Source organism: Triturus cristatus, chromosome 6, assembly GCF_964204655.1.
Source record: "Triturus cristatus chromosome 6, aTriCri1.1, whole genome shotgun sequence".
Lineage (NCBI taxonomy): Eukaryota > Metazoa > Chordata > Amphibia > Caudata > Salamandridae > Triturus > Triturus cristatus.
This window is the reverse complement of record NC_140589.1, coordinates 1,920,054,954-1,920,075,491: the sequence shown is the minus strand read 5'-3', so window position 1 is coordinate 1,920,075,491 and position 20,538 is coordinate 1,920,054,954. Positions and strand designations below refer to the sequence as shown.

Below are 20,538 nucleotides of genomic sequence, written 5' to 3'. Positions count from 1 at the left end.
CCAATCGAAGGGGATAATGGAATCAAGTGTGATGTTATTCATTTTAGATATGATAAGGTCCAATGTCTCTCCCTTGTTGTGGGTAGGACTGTTGCAGAATTGGATCAGATTGTGATCACACAGGAAGGATTTAAGACAATTCACAGCATGGTCGTTTGGGTTCCTCAAGTGGAGGTTGAAGTCTCTGAGGAAAATCTGTGCCACTCGATTGTCATCGTTGGATGTGATGACATCCATTAATTGTTCACTGAATAGCAGGTTGTCTCCAGGGGGATTGTAGACTGTTTGTAGTTTGCAAATTAGGTTGTTGTTGTTCGTGATGTTGATGCAAAGATATTCACATGTAGGTAAGGAGATGGTTGCTGATTGGTTCACAGAGATTGTGTTTCGGTATATGCAGGCTATTCCACCACCAGGTTTCCTAGTTCTGTGGAGTCGAATTATGTTGATGGCTAGGAGGGACTAGTAGGTCTAGGTTAGAAGAAGAGGAGCTGTTTAGCCAGGTTTCCATGAGGATAAAGATATTGGGCTCATTTGTGTGAATGAGATCGTAGATATCAGGAGCGTGTTTACTAGCTGATCTGCAGTTGAGAGGTACGGATTACAAATTGCTAGAAGAATGGGTAATGGCAGCCCGAGAGATGTTAATGCACTTGAGGTTCTCGCTGTTCATAAATCTGTGATTGTGAGTAGATTCTCTGAAGGGGTTAGCTTGAATGGCTTGGATTTGACCCCAGAAGGACTTGTTAGTGTCTATTGGGTTGGCATAAGAAAGGAGGAGGTCGCGGATGTCACTGTCAGATAAATCAGTCCTTAGTCTCCTGGGACGAGAGGAGGCATTGGGGAAGGGTATAGTTTTTGAGTTAAGATGATCGTTGTGCGTGTCTTGGGTGAGAAACATGCCTGTTTGGGAGCTTGTCGGTTCAAAAGGGCACTATTGGGTCTATGCCTGGGCAGAAACTCTATGGTGATGGTTTATAATTCCTGGAATTCATCCTTGAGGTGGACCAGGCAGAGGGAGATCTCATCAAGGTGTGCGACCCAGGCAATGTGTGACAGTTGGTTATGGGCTGTGGTGTGCGTTCCAGTAGGGGGTGAGGCCGCATGGTAGATCTGGTTGAGCGGGAACGCTATTACGGTCATGGGATGTTGGTGAGTCAGGGAGGTCTTGTTGAAGGCCCACTTGTGTGGAGATGGGAGCAGGGGTGTGGGGGGGAGGGTAGGAAGGCCTATGGGCTGCGAGTAAGACATGGGTGATAAGAAGTTGATCAGGTTGGGGGTATAGGAAGAGAGCATCCGGGCATAAGGAGGAGCTGTTGGCGTATCTGGGGGAGCTTGCAGGAAAGTTCAATGGAAGGGGGATAGAGAAGATGAGCGGGAGAGAATTCTCGGTTTGTCCGCAAAAAGGCCAGGGATATATGTGCACAGGGTTGGCAACTCGCCATTTGATTCCTATGCCTTGCTGGGAGTGAGGGCTCCGGTGTGGCTAGGTCAGGGGGTTGGGAGGGGTAGCAATTGCTGGTGGTATGACGTGGGTTGTGTGAAGTTGGGGTAGGCAAGGACGTTTGGTGTGGTGTTGAAGTGTCATTTTATTTATTTATTTATGTGTTTTATAGAGCGCGAACTTGACCCGTTAGGGTATCAGAGCGCTTTACAGGGGAGCAAAGCAATATACAGACAGATTTAGAGTCAACCAGTTACAGCTCAAGTAGCAGTATAGTGCAGGAATATATATACACAAAGTATGTATTTACATTTTACATAACCGATTACAAAGAGCGACAAACCATATTTACAGAGTACATTTTCAATAATTCTAACCCGGTCCCAAGATTCTGGTGTTTCGGGAGACCCGGTAGGTAGGGGGGAGGTAGTGGGCCGTCATAGGCTATGCCAAAGAAGTAGTTGAGGTAGTGTTAGACGAGAAATTTGCCCATAAGGAAGATTTTGGCATCCTTTTTGAAGTGAGACAGTGAGGGGATTCTTCTGATGTGGGGTGGGAGAGAGTTCCATATTCGTGGAGCAGCCCCTGAGAAGGCCCGATTGTACGTTTTATTTTTCCGAAAACGTGCAGGTTGGAGCAGGAAATCCCTGGCGGATCTGGAGTTTCTGGTTCCTCCGGAGATCATGAGTTTCTGTGTCAGATATGCGGGGGAGTTAGAGTGTAAAGCTTTGTGCGTGATGCATGCTAGTTTGAGCTGTATTCTTGCCTCCAAGGGAAGCCAGTTGAGAGCTTTCAGGAGTGGGGAAATATGATCATATTTCCTAGTGCCAGTCAGTAGTCTGGCAGCCGCGTTGAGGCAGGCTTTTAGAGGTGCCAGGGAGATCTTGGGTAAGCCCGAGAGGGTTGAGCAGCCATATTCCAGTCTAGAGATGACGAGTGCTTGAACTGCCATTTTTAGGTCGGGGGCATCAAGGAAGGGTTTCAATTTCCTAAGGTAGCTCAGATGGAATCTGGCTGTTTTAGCCATAGAATTTATGTGGTCCCTCATGTTAAGGTTTGTGTCAAGGGTAATGCCCAGGGATTTAGCCGAATTCACAATGGTCGGTGGGCAGTTTAAGGCTGTAATAGCCTTGATCCATGATTGAATCTCTAAGTTGGCATTGGGAGGGGAGATCAGGAGAAATTCTGTTTTCTTTGCATTGAGTTTAAGTTGGTTGGATGCGAGCCATTGTACGGTGAGTATCAGGGCTTCGTTCAGGGAGATAATCTCTTCGAGAGAAGAGGTTTTGATGTAGATCTGGGTGTCATCGGCATACATATGATAGGAGATGTTAGCTGCGCGCAATACTTCGGTAAGCGGTTCTAGGTAGAGGTTGAAGAGGGTGGGGGACAGGGTTGATCCTTGGGGGACTCCAACTGTGACCGGCGATGGTGAAGAAAGGTTGCCATCAATCAGGAATCTCTGTGACCGGTTATGGAGGAAGGAACTAAACCAATCTAGAACAGTGCCATCTAAGCCCATTCTGAGTTTGAGGCGTTCGAGTAATTTTTCATGGTTGACTGTGTCGAAGGCCGAGGATAAGTCCAGGAGGATTAGGAGACAGGTTTTGCCTTGGTCGAGGGCTTGGAGGGCATCATCGACTATGTGAAGCATGGTGGTTTCTGTGCTGTGCCCCGGTCTAAATCCGGATTGAAAGTCATCAAGGAGGTGGAAGTTGTTGATGTGGTGACTTAGCTGCTGTTGCGCACATTTCTCCAACACTTTGGCTAAGAGGGGGATGTTGGAGATGGGCCTGAAGTTGTCTGGGGAGGCTGGGTCCAGCGATGGCTTTTTCAGGATGGGGAGGACTTGGCCGGCTTTTAGAGAGTCTGGCATTATTCCCTGCTGAAGGGAGGCATTGATTATTGAAGTCCAGCTGGGAATAATGGATTGGGCGACGACCGTAAGGCAGTTGGCAGGGAGCGGGTCATTGAAATGGTTGTTCGGTTTTAAGGTAGAGAGGATTTTGGAGATGGAGTCTTCATCATAGTCTTTGAAGATGGACCAGTGAGCGTGATTTTTGGGAGTGGCCTGTGGGAGTGTCGATGTGGGAGGAGACGGGTCAGGTGGGGGTTGGGGGTATGTGATGGTGTTGAGTTCGTTTCCAAGGGCCAAGATTTTGTCAGTGAAGAAAGAGGAGAATTCTTCAGAGGATATAAGAGATTTGGGGGTTTCTTTAGAAGATTTGGCCAGTTTGTTAGATTGGTGTTTGACCAATTCGAAGAGCTTGTGGGGTCTGTTCTTAGCTTTCTCAAGTTCTGTTCTGAAGAAGTCTTTTTTTGAGTTGAGAATGTTCCTGTTGTAGGTATTTCTGGCCTGGCGGAGGAGTTGTAGGTGTGCAGTAGAGGGGTGTTGCCTCCAGGCTCTTTCAGCTTGCCGGAGGGCTCTCCTCTCGTCATTAAGGGAACCCGTGAACCAGGGGTTTCTGTCTTTGATTTGGGTTCTTTTCAGTTTTAGTGGGGCTAGATCGTCCAGGATGTTTGAGATGGTCGCAGAGTAGTGATCATTGAGGTCACTGACTGATGAGAGATGCGAAGGGGGTGGGAGGTTGGATTTACAGCGGGCCACCAGTTCATTTCGGTCCAAGTTCTTGGTGTCTCTGATCCAGCGTTTAGGAATCGTTGGTTGCGGTGCTTTTGTCTTGATGGTGCCAGGTAGATGGAAGGTGATGGCGTGGTGGTCAGACCAGTCGCATGGGTCATCATGGTAACCAGGGTGATTTGTGTGGAGATGTGGACTCGAGAACTATTCGATGCTCGATCTAGAGACTGGCTCCTGAACATGAACATGTAAGGCCAGGATGGACATGGGGACGGGTGCAGATAAGAACTGCTGTACTTCATTCAAATTTAAGCTGGTTATAAGAGGCGGTGGGACAAAGGTAATATTGCCTCCTTAGTTTGCCCCACTGCTAACAGTGTGAAAATCGGAGCCTGTTTGATTAATTGTAGGTCCCTGCCGAAACATGCTGACGGCATCTGGCTTTCCCCTGAAGTGAACTCTTGTGATCTTATGCTCCTAACGGAAACCTGGTTGAGGGAGGGCACTAATCCTGATTTGATGATTGCTGTTCCCTTTGGTTTTTGGATTGCTTGTGCCAATCGTGGTGGCAACAAGATAGGAGGTGATGTTGCAGTTATCCTTAGGGATGGTTGGGAGATCACCACCAGGAGACTAGATCCTATCGGGAACATTGAGGCTATGTCCTTTTGTGTCGTCAGAATTTCATCTTCCTCTTCTGTGGCCGGGCTGCTAGTATCTGGCCACTTGTCAGAGCTGTGCGTTACCATCGCTCAGCTCTCTTTAAAGTATGTCAATCTAACAGTTCTTGCCGACTTTAATTTATAAGCTGATGATGAAAACTATTAACAGGAAACCAAGTTTCTGGAAACATTAAAAGGTTTAAAGCTCTGCTATTGGGTTCCGCACCTACACATACCGCTAGCCATATTCTTGATCTGATTTTTTCAAACAACCCTAACCTAAGGGTGGAGGTGCCTTTGCATCTGACCTGGTCGGACCACTTTTTGGTACCTTTTACCCTTAGTATAGAGTCTAAGCCAACCAAACCTATGACTATCACGGACAGGAGGAGAAACTGGAGAAAGGTCACTCAAGAAGCCATGGGGCCGGCTCTCCAAGAAGCTATACCACAACATACTAGGGATCCCAACAGCGATTCTTTCTGTTGTAACCATTGTGTCACAAATGTCTTAGACACAGTCTCCCCGTCCAGGCCAGTTACTTCTACTAGATGGAAACCCTCAGCCCCCGGGTTTTCCACGGAACTAAGAACCAGAGAAGAGCCTCTGTAAGAAACTAGAACAGTCCTGGAGAAAGCCTTATAATCCGGCTACAAAATGCCTCTATCCAGAGGCCTTGGAAAAATTTCACAGGCTAAAGCGTAGCAGAATGAGGGTTTACTTTGCAAATAAAATCAAGAACTCAGATAATTTGCCCAAAGAAATCTTTAAGATTGTTAAAACCTTTACCGATCCCACCGCTTTGGATAGCATGTTTTAGCCCTCCCCTGCTCTCTGTTCTGGCCTGTCAGATTATTTCCAGCAAAAGATTCAGAACGTATATTCCGCATTTTCCTTAAAGACTCGACCCCCCTCTCACTTGCATATTGTAACCCCTGATTCTCTCAGTAACTTGTCAGAATTCAGTCTGTTGTCATTTGAAGAGTCACTCAAGGAGCTGACCAAGTGTAAGTCGGGCTCACCTGGAGATCCTTGCCCTGCACGGTTCTTCAGATTGTTGGCGCCCTGGCTGAATGCGATACTCAACCAGATTTGGAATTCTTCCTTAAAATCTGTTACTTATCCAGCCATCTGGAAACAAGCATTCTTGTTGCCTTTATTAAAGAAACCTGAGGCCGACCCGGCAGAGCTCAAGAATTTTAGACCTATCTCTCTACAGCCAGCGCCGGCATAAATTCTGGAGAAGGAAGTCCAGAAGCAATTGGCAGAATTCTTAGAAACCAATGGACGCCTACATGACTTGCAATCAGGTTTTAGAGCTGGTACAGTACGGAGACCGCGCTTCTTGAAGTCTCCGAAACTGTGCGTGAGTCAGTAGACCAGGGCGCTTCAGCGATGCTGGTACTTTTAGACCCGTCTGCATCTTTCAATACACTCACCCACCCGATTTTGCTCAGGAGACTGATATAAGTGGGAGTGAGCTGAAAAGCTCTGTCCTAGCAACAGTCATTCCTGGAGAATCGTTCACAGCAGGTGCTTCTGCGTCCTTTTGTCTCCTCTCAGAAACCTCTTGTTTGAGGGGTGCCTCAGGGTTCTGTGCTGAGCACGCTGCTGTTTAATATCTACCTTGCCCCATTGGCTTCCCTTGTTGATTCATGGGGTGTGAGGGTGGTTTCCTATGCTGACGATACACAACTGGTGTTCTCTTTTAAAGAACATTCGGTGGCGGCCTTTTATAACTCTAAGGAATGCCTGAAAAACATCTCTGTATGGATGAATGAGAAGTGTCTAAAACTTAATGCTGGGAAGACGGAAGTCTTGTTCTTCAGTCATGCTTCACCTACACTGTCAAATCAGTGGTGGCCTGCAGAGCTGAATCCACCACCTATACCGGTGGATTCAGCCAGAAATCTGTGTATCAAACTGAACAAAGACCTCTCTTTCAAGACGCAGGTGCATCATGTTTCGCCCTTGTGCTTTTGGAAATTAAGAGCCATCAGGAAATTTTTACATTTCCTGCCGGAGGATTGCAGAAAGACTGCGGTCCATGCTTTAGTGACCTCACAGCTGGACTATGCCAACAGCCTGTATCAGGAGCTATAAGCACATCTCATCCGCAGGCATCAGAGTATTCAGAACTCAGCAGCGAGACTGATCCGGCAGGTTACCCACAGGCATCACATCTCCCATCATCTGCAGCAACTCCATTGGCTTCCTGTCATCAGGAGGATTGACTGTAAGTCTCTGATTTAGGCTTTTAGAGCCACCAGAGACCGGGGCCCTGGCTATCCAGCAGAGACTGCAACTATATGATCAGGAACGGGACCGGAGATCAAACCACCTGGGACTCCTGCCGGTTCCACGCTTTCTTAAAGCTAGGCAAGGTGACAGATCCTTCATGGTAAAAACAGCGAAACTAAGGAACAGTATGCCTGCCCACCATCAACTGTTGAAATCTAAACAGATTTTCAGGCAACCGCTAAAAACCTGGCTTTTGAGTCAGTCATAAGGACCTGTTCGACCCCCACCCAGCGCCGGGACACCTCGTCTGAGGTAGCCGAGCGCTCTAGAAGCTACATTTACTTACTATTATGGCAAGATTGTCATTCGAGGATTGTATTAGGATATACCGTTGTTTTATATGGATATGGTAATGTTTGCATTGCAGAAGGATGAGGGAGAGACAGACAATTTGTGGCCATAAGGAGTTTTACTGGTGTCGGAGATTCGAAGCATGGAATAAAAGATATTCCTCCATTGTGCACGTGTTTTGGAGTGGAAGATGAGGTCATTCGTTAGTATACCCTTGTTGAAGCAGAAATATGGGTCTGAGAAGTATTTCTGAGTGGGTTTTGAGTAGCTGGTGTTTGATCCCTTTAGCTGCATTTTTGGATAGATTGGGTTGATAATTAATGGTGAAGGCATGAAGACTTGAGGGTTCTAGTTTTGAGTCCATTCTATGTTTGTTTAGTCTTTCTGTTCATCTTTTCCTCTAATCCTTCTTTCCTCCCTTTCTTCTTCTTCCCTTCCCTAACTACTTTTTCCTTCCCATATGCTCATGTCTTTTTGGTCATGAACTGGATTCCCCCTCACGGAGATGTCAGACCGCTCGTGGTGAAGTCTCAGCATGCAGGGACCCTTGGTGTCAGCTGAAGTGCCTCTTCTGCTAATCTATCGGGATGCTCATTATTTATAATAGAAAGCAGCCTTGTGATGTACGTTGTTATGGATATGTAGATAGCTCTTTCATCCGTGGATGAAGATAGAAACAACATTTGTATATACTGAGTAGAGGGGCCAGAGCTAGCGGTATCCCTCTAGGACAGCACCCGATTTAGGATTAACCCATCCTATCTAATGGTGATATTTTCATTCACCATGAGTGTGAAAACTTGATTAGCACCCGCCAACACAGTGCTATTCCAAATCCTGGAGCGACAATGAAAAAAATAGCACAAGTTGCACCACTCAAAATATCCAATATAATTTAAATTAGTCCATATCCATGAGGTTTCTTTTCAAAGCAATCTTCTTTATTTCAATTGTCATGTACACATAAAAAATCCCAAAACAGCCAAAGCAGCCGACGCGTTTCGTCCACCTCGGGACTTCTTCAGGGCAAAAGAATTGCTGTGTCAATCATAGTATTTTTTTAAAATGTGTCTTTCTATCTTTCAATTGTCATATGACTGGAAGCATCTATTTGTGACAAGCTGTCGTAACCTGACGGGCGTGATGTCTCTTCCTTAAACAGATGCGGAATCGGGCATCTTAAAGAGTGATACGTTCACTCGTACCGTTGGATAGAACTCAAGTGGGACTAATGCTGGAAGGACAAGATTCATCTTAGCTACGTAGCGAATGACCTTTCTTTTTGAAATTTAAATCGAGGCACACACCCCTTTTGAATGACAAAAATAGATGCTATATAAATACAATTACAATACAATACATACATAACTGGTGGCCATTGTTATTTCAGGTCTCCTTTCCAGCAGGGTCTTCCCTACTACCCTCTCCTCGTCTGGCTACTAAACCTTTAGCAAACAGGGTCAGTGCTGATGAATGGTAGGTGTCAGTGAACATGCTGCTCCTGAGCAATGGTGCAAGTGACAACGGTATAACTAATGAGGGGCAGAGAATCCCCAAAAGATGGAACACTCTTCAAGGGGAATCTTGGACCCAAAAAATGGCGGCCTTTGGGTGGGGTGCAGACTGCCCACAAATCTGACGTAAAAAAACAGGGATATGGTGAAAATTATCTGATTTATTAGAATCGCCTTAAGCATCAGTGTGATGTGATCTCTTACCTAAGAGCCTGCAATTGGGTGCCTCCACCTTCCAGCTCTTTACAAAATGCCTTCGTTCCCTCGTCTCCAATGTTATTTCCAGATATGTCCATTTCGAGCAGGGACCGGTTTGTTTTGAGAGCTCTGGCGAGATGACCACAGCACCGTTGGGTGAAGTCACAGCATGTCAACCTACAACACCAATAGTGACAAACATGGCTACGTTAACAGCAGTCTCACTATGACAAGCCAAAGGCCACTCGACTGCTCAGTTTGTGCTAACAGGAAGAGTGCATTGTTTCTTATGTTGTGTGGTGAAAGCAGTGGTAATCACAAGTCATTACAACACAGACAAAATGGAAACATTTCTATGAACTGAAGCTTTGGGGCCTGATTCAGAAAGGTGTATTCACAAAGATAAGTTACTACAAGTAAAGTTAAACTTTTGGTCTAACTTTACCCTTGTGAATTGGGAGCAATATGTGGTTGGCCTCTGTAGGGGAGCCAGGTTAAAGGGCAACCAATTGCTCAACCCTGACTGGGCTTTGAATGAAACGGGGCTCAGGTCAGATGGTCAACTGTTAGGGCTCCTCCCATACTACCCCACAACATAAATTACAGCCATCAGGCCATGCTTTGCAACAGAAGTTTCCATGAGGGACTCATACGCCCAACACGCCAATGAAGTGACTGGAAGCTGATAAAGAGGAAAGTGTCTGATCCACAGTGCGCATGACGTGCTCAGCAGGCAATGGCTAAAGAGAACTGACCCAAAGCAAACCATTGGCTGAGGAGGGCCGTCGCACAGTCCATCCCTGTGTATGTTATTTTCAATGACATGAGCTTTAATCGGGCAACTTAAACTAAGGCAGACCTAAATGGGTTTTTTTTTGTGTTCCCTTCTTTAGTATCTGTATTTCACGCCTCTCATGTCTGTAGATTTGATGTGGTGTGCAGTTGAAAAAGATTCTATGTCAGGAACGGAGGCACCGATTATGCTTCTCAATCTTTACAGTGTGTGAGTTAATGGGGATATGCTAAAGTAAAACCATTATTTTTCCTCTCAAGGACAGTAGGAATAGAACATTTTCCAGCTTTCTGACAAGAATTTTAGATTCTATTAAGGACACGGAGGGAGGATTATGCTTCTCAACGTTTACTACTCAAAGAAACAGCAGCCAATAATAGAAAAGTAACCATGAACACTACATATCCCATGAGGCTTTGACCCATGCCTCCATCAAACCCACCAATAAACAGAGGTTATAATCTACATAAATAGCGAGGCACCATCTTCCTGCCTCTTTCTTTGCTGCTCCGCAGTCAAGATACGTGCCTCGCTATTTTATAGACTATAACATAACTGATTTAAATTGATATTTATCGGTAGCATCGCTGCCTCGATGCCTCCTTCCTAACTTTTATGTTGCAGGTTCACCTGGCGCTCTGCGCCACCATAGCTTTCAGACCGCTCCTCAGTCTATTTTCTTTTCTCTCCTTCGTTGTGTGTTGCACCTCTTGTCAAACATGATACTTTAAATTGTTTGAGTGCCTAATTCTTATATTTATGTCCCATTTTGATAGATTGGCAATCACCCCGTTTCTATTTCACCTCACGCTTCACGGGCAGCAGCAGTCACGTGGCAGCCCTGTCCGGGAGCGAGGTCGTATGCGCGGCATCCCTGTTTGCGCATGCGTACCTCCTCTGAAGTCTGCCGAAGGCCTTTCCTCGCTCGGCAACTTCAGTCATCAGCTTGCAAGCAGCCTCTTCCCGGGCTGAAGAATAGGGCTCCCTCCTCTGCAGAGCTCAGGGGCACTGGTATTTCTATCTAGACTGAAGGTGCAGGCAATCGGGTTGGTTTCTCCAACTCTTTACAAGTCCTGCCTATTAAGGGTAACATTATTGAGCCTACAGACTGCTGACTGAATGAATAAATTTATTGCTTCAGTTAATAAAAATTGTTACAAAAGGCAGAGCGTGGTGTGTCCGTCCACGCACCATCTTCGATCATTGATAAAAATAACATTGTATCATTTCATTTGGCAAATATCGAACTGTTGCCCAAAGCGAAAAATTAAGAGTCCATAAAATTTGATGTATATGCGCTGCTTTTAACACGTGGTTAGCCTTTAGTCCATGGCTCGATCCTTGCTTATGAGTTCTTTAAACTGGCATGCAAAATTTTGCAAGTCTGGCTAGTTCCATCGGGATCTCCAAGTTAAAAAGAAGTTTCATTGCATCTGGACAGGTACGAGTGCCATATTTTGAAAACAAACGTTTTAGTAAAGTGCAGCGTGCGTGGTTCAATCGGGGGCAGATGCAAACTAGATGAGCCAAAGACTCCTCATGCTGAAGATACAGTCTGCAAGAGGTGACCGTCTCTAGAGATTTCAATAGAATATTTATGTCTTTTATTGGCAAGACCATGAGTCTGACTGACATTTGCTTTAAAATTGATTTGTTCAGAGCTGAGTCAATATATGGCTGTCTCAATGTATCCTTATAGGAGCTGGCTAAGAGCCCGATATTGCTGCTGGAGGACTCTATTAGCCTCATGTCATCTCGCTTGGATAATATAGTCTTACTTGTTTCATTAAAATAGTTTTTAAAATTCCTGGTTGGTGAATGAAGTCCCCCCAGTTGGACAAGTCAAGGTGCAATTCAGTGCAGGCAGTGGATAGGGCGTCAGCCCGTGAATTTTTACCTTGCGTACAAATTTCCTTTAGGGTGGCTTTGATTGTATTTGGGGGGCTGCACATGTCCCTCGATAGTATAGAATGATCGATGCCCAATGTTCATAGTATAGCTTGTTTAATCCGAATTTCAGCCGCACTAAGGCATTCCGGGCATTGGCAGGTATCTGAAAAATCTGTTTAAATGCTCGGCAATTGGCGGACTCTATGGTGTTAATTAGTGCCGCGGGAAAGACTAGTTGCTGACAGGAAATTGAGGGAAGTAACTTGGCTTTTATTCTTTCGGATTGGCTCAGTTTGGAGTTGAGTTTGCAGAGGGTGTACATCATCGCCTTAGCTTTTGATTCTATGGATGCAGTGTGTGCAGTGGGCTTGCCGTTGCTCATGATCCAAACCCCCAGATAGTTACATTTAGATGTTGTTATTTTCAGGTTGCTCAATCTCCATTGATATTGGAGTTTGTTAGCATATTTTCCGAAGATCGCTACCTTTGTTTTACTGGCGTTTGCGGTTAATTCATTTTCGCCGTTGTAAACGCTTAGTAGGTCCATTGCTCTTTGCATACCCATCTTAGTGTGGTCCATTAAGACCATATCGTCAGTATACTGCATTAAGAACAATCTGGTCGGCCCAATTTTAGGAACTAACAAGTTGGCTTTTGATATTGATAGACCAAGGTATGCAGTATACAAGTTAAAGAGAAGAGGCGCCAATACACTGCCTTGTTTCAGCCCTTGGTCCGTGTACACCTTTATTGCTGTGCTCCGGGTTAGTTTCACACATACCCAGGTTCTGGTGTAAAGGGCAATAATGGCGTTCATCGGCATGGTTGGGATCTCCCAGTTTTGTACTTTTTGCTAGAGAAGATTCCTGTTGATACCATCAAACGCCGCAGAGTAGTCTATTAAGCATGCGAAGAAAGGGTGCTGTTTTTTCTGGGTGGGCTGTTATTCCAGGTTCGCTAGGGCTAGAGTGTAATCCAATGTTGAGGCTCCTGTCCTGAAGCCAGATTGGTAAACTGGTAATATTCCGTCCTCGTTGGCCCAATTTTGTAGATCTTGCAAGAGGAGACTTGTGCATGCCGTTGCCTCAATATCCAGAAGGGCTATCAACCCGTAGTTGGTCGGATCTCCAGTGTCGCCTTTTTTATGGATTGATTGTAGTAGGGAGCCTATCCAGGCTTCAGGAATTGCTGAGTTAGTCATGCAGAACTGGTATAATGGGGTGAGTATAGTTTCCCAAAATTCATAGTCCTCTCTGAAAAGATGTCCAGGTAGGCCATTGGGACCCGGGCCCTGTTCCTTCTGATGTTCTTTAATATTAGTAGCACACGTTTGTGCACATCGAGAAATTGTTTATCCATGGTTGTATGATTGGCCCCGATTTTATTACCAATGATGTTGTGCACACTATTGCTTGTGAAAGGTCGTTGATGGTGTGGAAGGGTGTTATAAGAAGACATTCAGTACAGCGTGTTCACATGGTTGATCCATGTGTGACTTGGAACTCCATGTCACCGATCGTGGCCGTGCCCAGACAGCATATTGATGTATAGCCAGAATTCCGCTGGTCTGTTTGGGGTGAACAGACTGTGGATGTGAAGCCACTGGGAATCTTCTTGTTGCCTTTTGAAGTTCCATATGTTTCTTCTGTGTAAGTTCCTGGCTGTCAGCCTATTTTGGAGTGCCGTTTCATCTTTTGAACGCTGGCAGTTGCGATTGGCTTGTCACAATACCTTCTTGCTTAGTTGAATTTTTTACACTTTAGTTAAAATTGGCAGCACACCCTTTCTCTGGAGTCTGGCCAATGGTTTGATTTTTTACCTAACAGAAGATGATTACAGCTCCGGCACCAGTTTTGTCCAATTCTCGGGTATATTCCCCTCAATGCAATCGTCGTTGTGTATTGCCCAATTGTTTTTCCACGCTGCCAGGCAGGATGTGTTGATTTTGTTTCACTTTAGTTATCTCAGGAGCGAGTGTTTTTCCTCCCCATTAGAGTGCACAGGGGGATGATGTACAGGAGGCTAACCGTTTGGAGAGAAATAGCTGTGAACAGTGGGAGATGATCACTAGTCTGCTGCACTGGTTTTAGGAATTCTACCGCTTGTTCATGCAGACAATTATACATGAAAATTGTTGATTTGTTTTTTTCCTGGAAGTCTTTAGTCATAACATGGCTGGCGACTTGTGTCACTTGCACTGACCTTAGTCTATAAGTGTATAAAGAAGTATTAAGTAGGTTGCCAGCGTGGTCCCTGGGTGGTGGGGTGTCTGTTAGTGTCCCCAAGTTGTGAATATTAAAGTCCCTGACCATTATGATCCCACAATTAGGGTAATTCCTGAACAGCTCTTCAAGTGTGTCAACCAGACCCCTCATCTTGCTGTGTCTCGGGATATCTTTGCAGTTGAAGTAAACATTCAAGAGTAGGATTGTTAGTGGGGAGCTGTTCAGTTTCAGGCCTTGCAAGTTTAAGGCTTGGACCATGTTCGTGCTTATTGGAGATTTCACTGACAATATGGTAGTGCTTAGGCTTACGTATATGGATAGGCCACCTGATGGGCTTCCAAATACATTACGCTTTTTTGCGGTATGTTGAAATTCCTCAAATTCTGTTTTAGCCAATGGAGTGAGCAGCCAGGATTCCTGGAGACACAGCAGGGCCCCAATCTGTAAGAATTCAAAGGCAGCCCTGTTCTGTAGCGCGGTTTTCAGTCCGCACACGTTCCATGAAATTACTTTTATGATCTTGTTCATTCTGCTTGCAGGCCAGTTGAGTCTCTTTGTGCTAGGAGCAGATTAATTGCCGACCTGACCAAGTCGCTGCTGCTCCATCCTGGACCTGTATGTGCACATCGACTTTCCTCTTTCAGTGATTTTACGCCCTGTTGCAACAGAGTTAGGTGAGAAATGTACGCTTTTCTTGTTGGTCTTGCTGGGGGCACCTTCCACTCTGCTTGAACACCCTGGTGGGACATCAGTCCCAGAATGCAACCTTCGCTGCTTTCCCTTGCTGCCAGCCTGCAGAACACCCTCGTGGAACCTCAAGTCCCAGGGTGCAATTCACCTCACTCCAACTGCCGCTGACGAGGGGGAGGTGCCTACATCGCGCTTAAAGCGCTGCCTCATCCCAGGCCAAGCGCGGGTCCATCCTTGCCTGTCATTGCCAGGAACAGACAGGGCAGGGCCACATCCCTTGTGTTTGGTTTCCCAATGGCTTTTGAGGATCCACCGCCGCTTCACGAGGTACTGTAACTTTTTTGTTTGGTTGTTGTGCTGGGCTAGGAACAGACTCTGGGGTTGTATGCCCTCCAGTCCAACCATTTCTGTGGTTGTGCTCCAACCTGCCACAGGGCATCGTCTATTTGACACTGTGTGAGGCTTTTGAACTCCCCTCGGCCATTTTAGTTAACTGTCAATTGTCCTCTCAAGCTCTCCTGCCCGTTTCACAGGAGAGGTTTATCTTTGGTATCTCTCATCTTGTGACTATAGGAGGGACTACTGTTTGGTGCTCTTGATCTGCCGTATTGGGAGGGGCAAAGTCTCTTGGCGGCATAAAATCTTTAGTCAGTCCAAGTGTTCATAATCATTTTGGCTCGGTAACGGTTTTGCAACGTGTGAATAAGGTTTGGACCCTTGATTTTATCCTGCTGTGGGCGGAGCCCTTAAGGAAAGGGGAAGAGGAGAGCTGTGGAGGGTACTGGAGGTGGGTCAGCAGGGAAAGGGAAAAAAGTTTTTAAATCGTCAAAGCATCCAGGCAACAATTGCCTTTTAGATCGCACTGATTGCCTGCTAAAGGAATGTGAAGGTATCTTAGATGCAAAGCCAGCCACCACTTCACGCACTGCTGCTAGTCAACCTTCTATCAGCATCTCCAGCCCTAGAGGCTCACCAGTTATCCAGGATATATTTAGAAGACCGTTAAGCAAGGGGGCTCCCTTGAGCAATCAGAAGGCAATACTTCACACCACGAGGGTTCATCCACCCCCCACTAATTCCATCAGCTGACCCACAAGCCAGTCTGAACCCGTTTTCCAATGTACCACCAGGTTTACCCCCCTTTTGGACGTGATCGATGGCCTGAAGGGTGATACCATTTATCAGTCTCCTGACGTGCCACGTGAACTGATATCTGCACCCAATCTCGATTGTCAGAATCAGTGCACTCACCAGCTCATCAATGACCTAAGGGCAGGAGTAGGGGCTATGAGATCTATTATTGATGCCATTACAACGCTAGTCAAGCAATTATTACAGAATGGACCACGACCTCTATTGCCCACCGGGTCTGCTTTGGGAATAGATAACCAACCTACTTACGCCCAACCCATTTTACATTTACCCAGTACCCCAAAAAGGGACCTCCCTTCCCATAGGCGCCCTTACTCATACCCTGCAGTTCTCACACTTCCAAGTACCACCCGAACTCAATGTTACTCAAACAAACTATCCCTCTAATTTAATGGCAGAAAACAGCCACTTTGCACATTCTGGGGCAAGAACAAGGCAGGATACAGTTAACACCATCAGTTGCCCCCCGTCTGCCACCTGCACATAAAATCTATATGGTCAATGTCCCCAAACTTGGAGGGAGATCGAGGTACGAGGGGGAAGCGGCATTGATTAACAAAGCGATCCAGTCGATCCGTTATGTCAGGGGATGCCGCTCCGTGATTCGCAATGACATTGTAAGGGCAAGAAGATGCACATCTCTCGACCAGCCCTTTGATTGCATGGAATTAACACTCAAAGGTGAAGAGCTGGGCAAAAATCTCCTTGCCCTAGAATACCGAACCTGCTCCCCTGACACTTCTTTAATTCAATTTAAACACTATATTCCCCAAGTACAGAGAAACCCTAATTCATCACCCCCCTCGCTCCCCCCCGTGGGAGAAACAACAAGAGGCTGATAGTTCACTGGAATTGCAGAGGTTGACTCATAAGGGGGGACGGAAAGCCACAAGAAGCGGAAAGGGGTGTTTCATCGACTAATTCCAGAGGGTCGGACTTCAGTACGAATATCAACCCTCAAGCATTGACCCAGGCTCCTATTAGCCATTGCCCTGCCAGATTAAACGCTGTATTGCAGTCCAGCTCAGAATTCCATCTACAGCTTAGAATAGTTTCTTGGAATGTGGCAATGCTAAGTAGCAAAATGCCACTCCCTCACAGGAATAACTTAATTGAAGGATATGACATTTGCATCTTCCAGAAGACCTGGAGCTTGGTCCCCTTATTCAAATCTGGGTGCGCATGTTATTGTTCACCAGCAACCACTAGAGGGAGAGGGCGTCTGGCAGGGGAGACTGATAATTTGGGTTGGGATTGCACTGGGATGTCAGATCACCCTTCTGCCAAGTACTAGCCCAGACATTCTGGGGATTTGTATCCAGGGCCCCTCGGGGGTGATTCTATCAATCTGTTCAATATTTACGTGAGGGGGCCTAAAGGGGTGGGGGGGGGGGGGAGACCCTTGCCAACACTCACGCACTTGGTGGAGAGTCTAGCCAGGTGCCCAACACACTCGAGAACAATAGTAGCAGGCGACGCACCACTTTTGAGCTCCTTAACAATGAGCACGTATGAAGACGACCTCAAATGGGTTTCCTTCCTTAGATCTCCCTCCAGTTAAAAAATGGACGCAGCTGGTGCTCCAAGTGAATGGCCTAAATGTAGAATTTGGGCTAAGGGCGGTGAATGGAAGAACTCCCTCTGACAGGCTGGGTGCAAACACGTTTAATAGGAACAGTGGCCCATCCCGCATTGACTACATCCTTCTTGATGTGAGGCTCTGGAGAGGAGTGGTTGACATGAGTTCGGGTGTCACAACTGACAGTGACCATAAACCTGTCTGTCTTCTAATGAATCCCCTGTGGGATGTTCTCTCTAATTCCATTAGAAACTCACCCCTGATCAATACTAAGGAGGTCTACCCATCTAACAATAGGCAAACGCTAAAATGGCGGGGGATAGCTCTGCACGATGATAAGATTAAGGGCATGCAGCATGATTTGGCAGTAGACACTTTTGAGCTCCAGTCTTTAGTTGCAAGTACTGGTCTAGCGGTCGAAGTAGTCGCCGCCCACACTCTTATCTTTGACCGACTCAGCTCCTATTTCATATTTCCGGGGACAGATCGAAGGCCCAGCATTCAAAAAGGGGGAACATCCTCGTGGTACACAAGGGATTGTAGACGTGAGAGCTTAATTCTAGCCTCAGCCATTAAAGCCAAAGATAGCTGCCTAATCATAGCCTCTAGGAAGCACTATAAGGCAACTTTGCATCACGCAAGAAGGGTGTGGGATATATCCCGATAGCAGCAACTAAAGGAAGCATGTGCTGAGAAAGATTCCAAATCCTTTTGGTCCTTCGTCACTTGGGGCAACAAATCAGGGGCCCAATCACCCCCCAAGCACATTACAGGCCAGGTGTGGTATGACCACTTTCGAATATGCTACTTACCAGTATGCATCTGTTCTTGGCATATAGGGCTGCTGACATTCATATCTGTGCATAGATCGCCGCCTAGTGTTGGGTCCGGATGATTGCACATTGTTGTCCTGGAAGAGTCTTCGAAGTATCACGAGATAGGTGGCTCCTCCCCTGGACTACAGTGCGCATGGGCATCCTCACCATCCTCAGATTGTTTTTCGCCATTGTGGCAGTGATGGAGTAGATACAGTAAGTGATGACCATGCTATACAGTAATTCTGAGTGCTGCAGCCGCTACAGGCGTCGGGGAGGAGGGTGGGCGATATGAATGTCAGCAGCCCTACATGCCAAGAACAGATGCATACTGGTAAGTAGCATATTCGGTTCGAGGCATGTGGGCTGCTGAATTCATATCTGTGCATAGATTATATAGCAGTCCCTCTATTAGCGGCGGCTGCCCGTGCCAGCTGCAGCAGTCTGAAAAAGTGTTTTGAGAACAGCCTGTCCTACAGCTGCCTGCTGTTTTGAATGTACATCTACGCAGTAATGCTTAGTAAATGTATGTATAGTGGACCATGTAGCTGCTCTACATATTTCTTCTAAAGGAATGTTACCCAGGAAAGCCATGGACGCTCCTAACTTTCGTGTGGAGTGTGCCCGTGGGGGAATCGTTAATGTGCATTTAGCTTTTTGATAGCATATTTGAATACATTTAACGATCCATCTGGCTATCCCTGCTTTGGAAATGGCGTTGCCTTTGTGTTGTGGAGAAAAGGCAACAAAGAGTTGTTGTGTTTTCCTAAAATCCTTTGTTCTGTCTATATAGTACATGAGGGCCCTCTTGAGATCCAGTGTATGGAGCATTCTCTCTGCGACTTTTTCTGGATTAGGAAAGAAAACTGGCAGTTCAATAGTCTGATTCATGTGGAACTGTGATATGACTTTAGGCATGAATGTGGGGTTGGTACGTAGTACAACCCTATTTGCGTGAACCTGTATGAATGGCTCTTGAATGGTTAGTGCCTGGAGTTCACTAACTCTTCTCAACGAAGTGATCGCTACTAGGAAAGCTACTTTCCAGGTGAGGAATTGAATCTTACATGAATGTAGAGGTTCAAAAGGTGGACCCATTAATCTGGTGAGGACCACATTTAGGTTCCACACTGGAGCCGGTGGGTGCCTTGGAGGAATCACTCTTTTGAGTCCCTCTAAAAAGGTTTTGATGGCGGGCACCCTGAATAAAGAGAGGTGCTGCCTGTTTTGAAGATAGGCGGCTAACGCGGTGAGGTGTATACGGATGGAGCTATACGCCAGATTGCATCTGTATAAGTGTAACAGATAGCAGATGATGTTCTGAATGGATGCATCCAGCGGATTAATGTCATTGTGAGTACAGTAAATGACAAACCTTTTCCATTTAGCCGCATAGCAAGCCCTGGTTGTGGGTCTCCTGGCCTCTTTGATGATATCCATACATTCAGGTGGCAGGTTGAGGTAGCCAAACTCTAAGACTTCAGGAGCCAGATCGCCAGGTTTAGCTGCAGCGGATCTGGATGCTGAATTGCGCCAAGGTTCTGTGTTAAAAGTTGGGGTGTTAGCCGCAGTCTTTGATGCGGTACCACGGAAAGTTCTAGAAACGTGGTGTACCATGGCTGGCGTGCCCACGTGGGAGCAACTAGGATGAGTGTGAGAGAGTGTTTCCGCAGTTTGTGTGCTACCAGCGGTATGAGGGGCGCTGGGGGAAAAGCGTACGCAAATCTGCTGGACCAGTTCATCCATATCGCATTGCCCTGTGACTGCGGATGTGGGAACCTGGCGGCAAAGCTTTGGCATTTTGCGTTTTTGTTTGTGGCGAATAGGTCTATCTCTGGATGACCCCACTGTTGGAAGTACGGTTGGAGTACTGATGGATGCAGCTCCCACTCGTGCATTTGGTGGCTGTGTCTGCTGAGCAGATCCGCCATCTGGTTGTCCTTGCCCGGGAGGTGTTCCGCCATGAGGAATATGTTCCTCTGAATGGCCCACTTCCACATGCTCTGAGCCAGATGAGACAACTGTGGAGAGTGTGTTCCTCCCTGTTTCTGTATGTAGTACATGGCAGTCATGTTGTCCGTCCGGATCAACACGACTTTGTTGCACAGGTGTACTTTGAATGCCTTCATGGCTAGGAAGATTGCCATCAGTTCCAGAAGGTTGATGTGCATCTTCTTTTGCTGTGTCGTCCATAGTTCCTGCACTGTGTAATCGAGTACATGAGCTCCCCATCCCTGGAGAGACGCGTCCGCTGTCAGTGTTATTTGTGGAACAGGCTCTTGGAACGGTCGGCCCTTGCAAAGGTTTTGTGGATTCCACCAATGCAGAGAGTTGTATGCCCGACCGCTTACCAACACTAGGTCTTTCAACTGTCCTTGAGTCTGATTCCATTGACGTGCTAAG

At 46.4% G+C, this 20,538-nt stretch overlaps 1 protein-coding gene across 2 annotated transcripts in view; it reads right to left on the bottom strand.

The window, feature by feature from the left end:
• Positions 1 to 20,538, bottom strand: part of LOC146822466 (NACHT, LRR and PYD domains-containing protein 3-like) — a 384,569-nt gene that overhangs the window by 28,739 nt on the left and 335,292 nt on the right. For both annotated transcript variants that reach the window (XM_085613582.1, XM_085613583.1), the window contains one exon: positions 8,998 to 9,168. In XM_085613582.1, the coding sequence (XP_085469708.1) occupies positions 8,998 to 9,168 (171 nt within the window). The remainder of the gene's footprint in view (positions 1 to 8,997; positions 9,169 to 20,538) is intronic.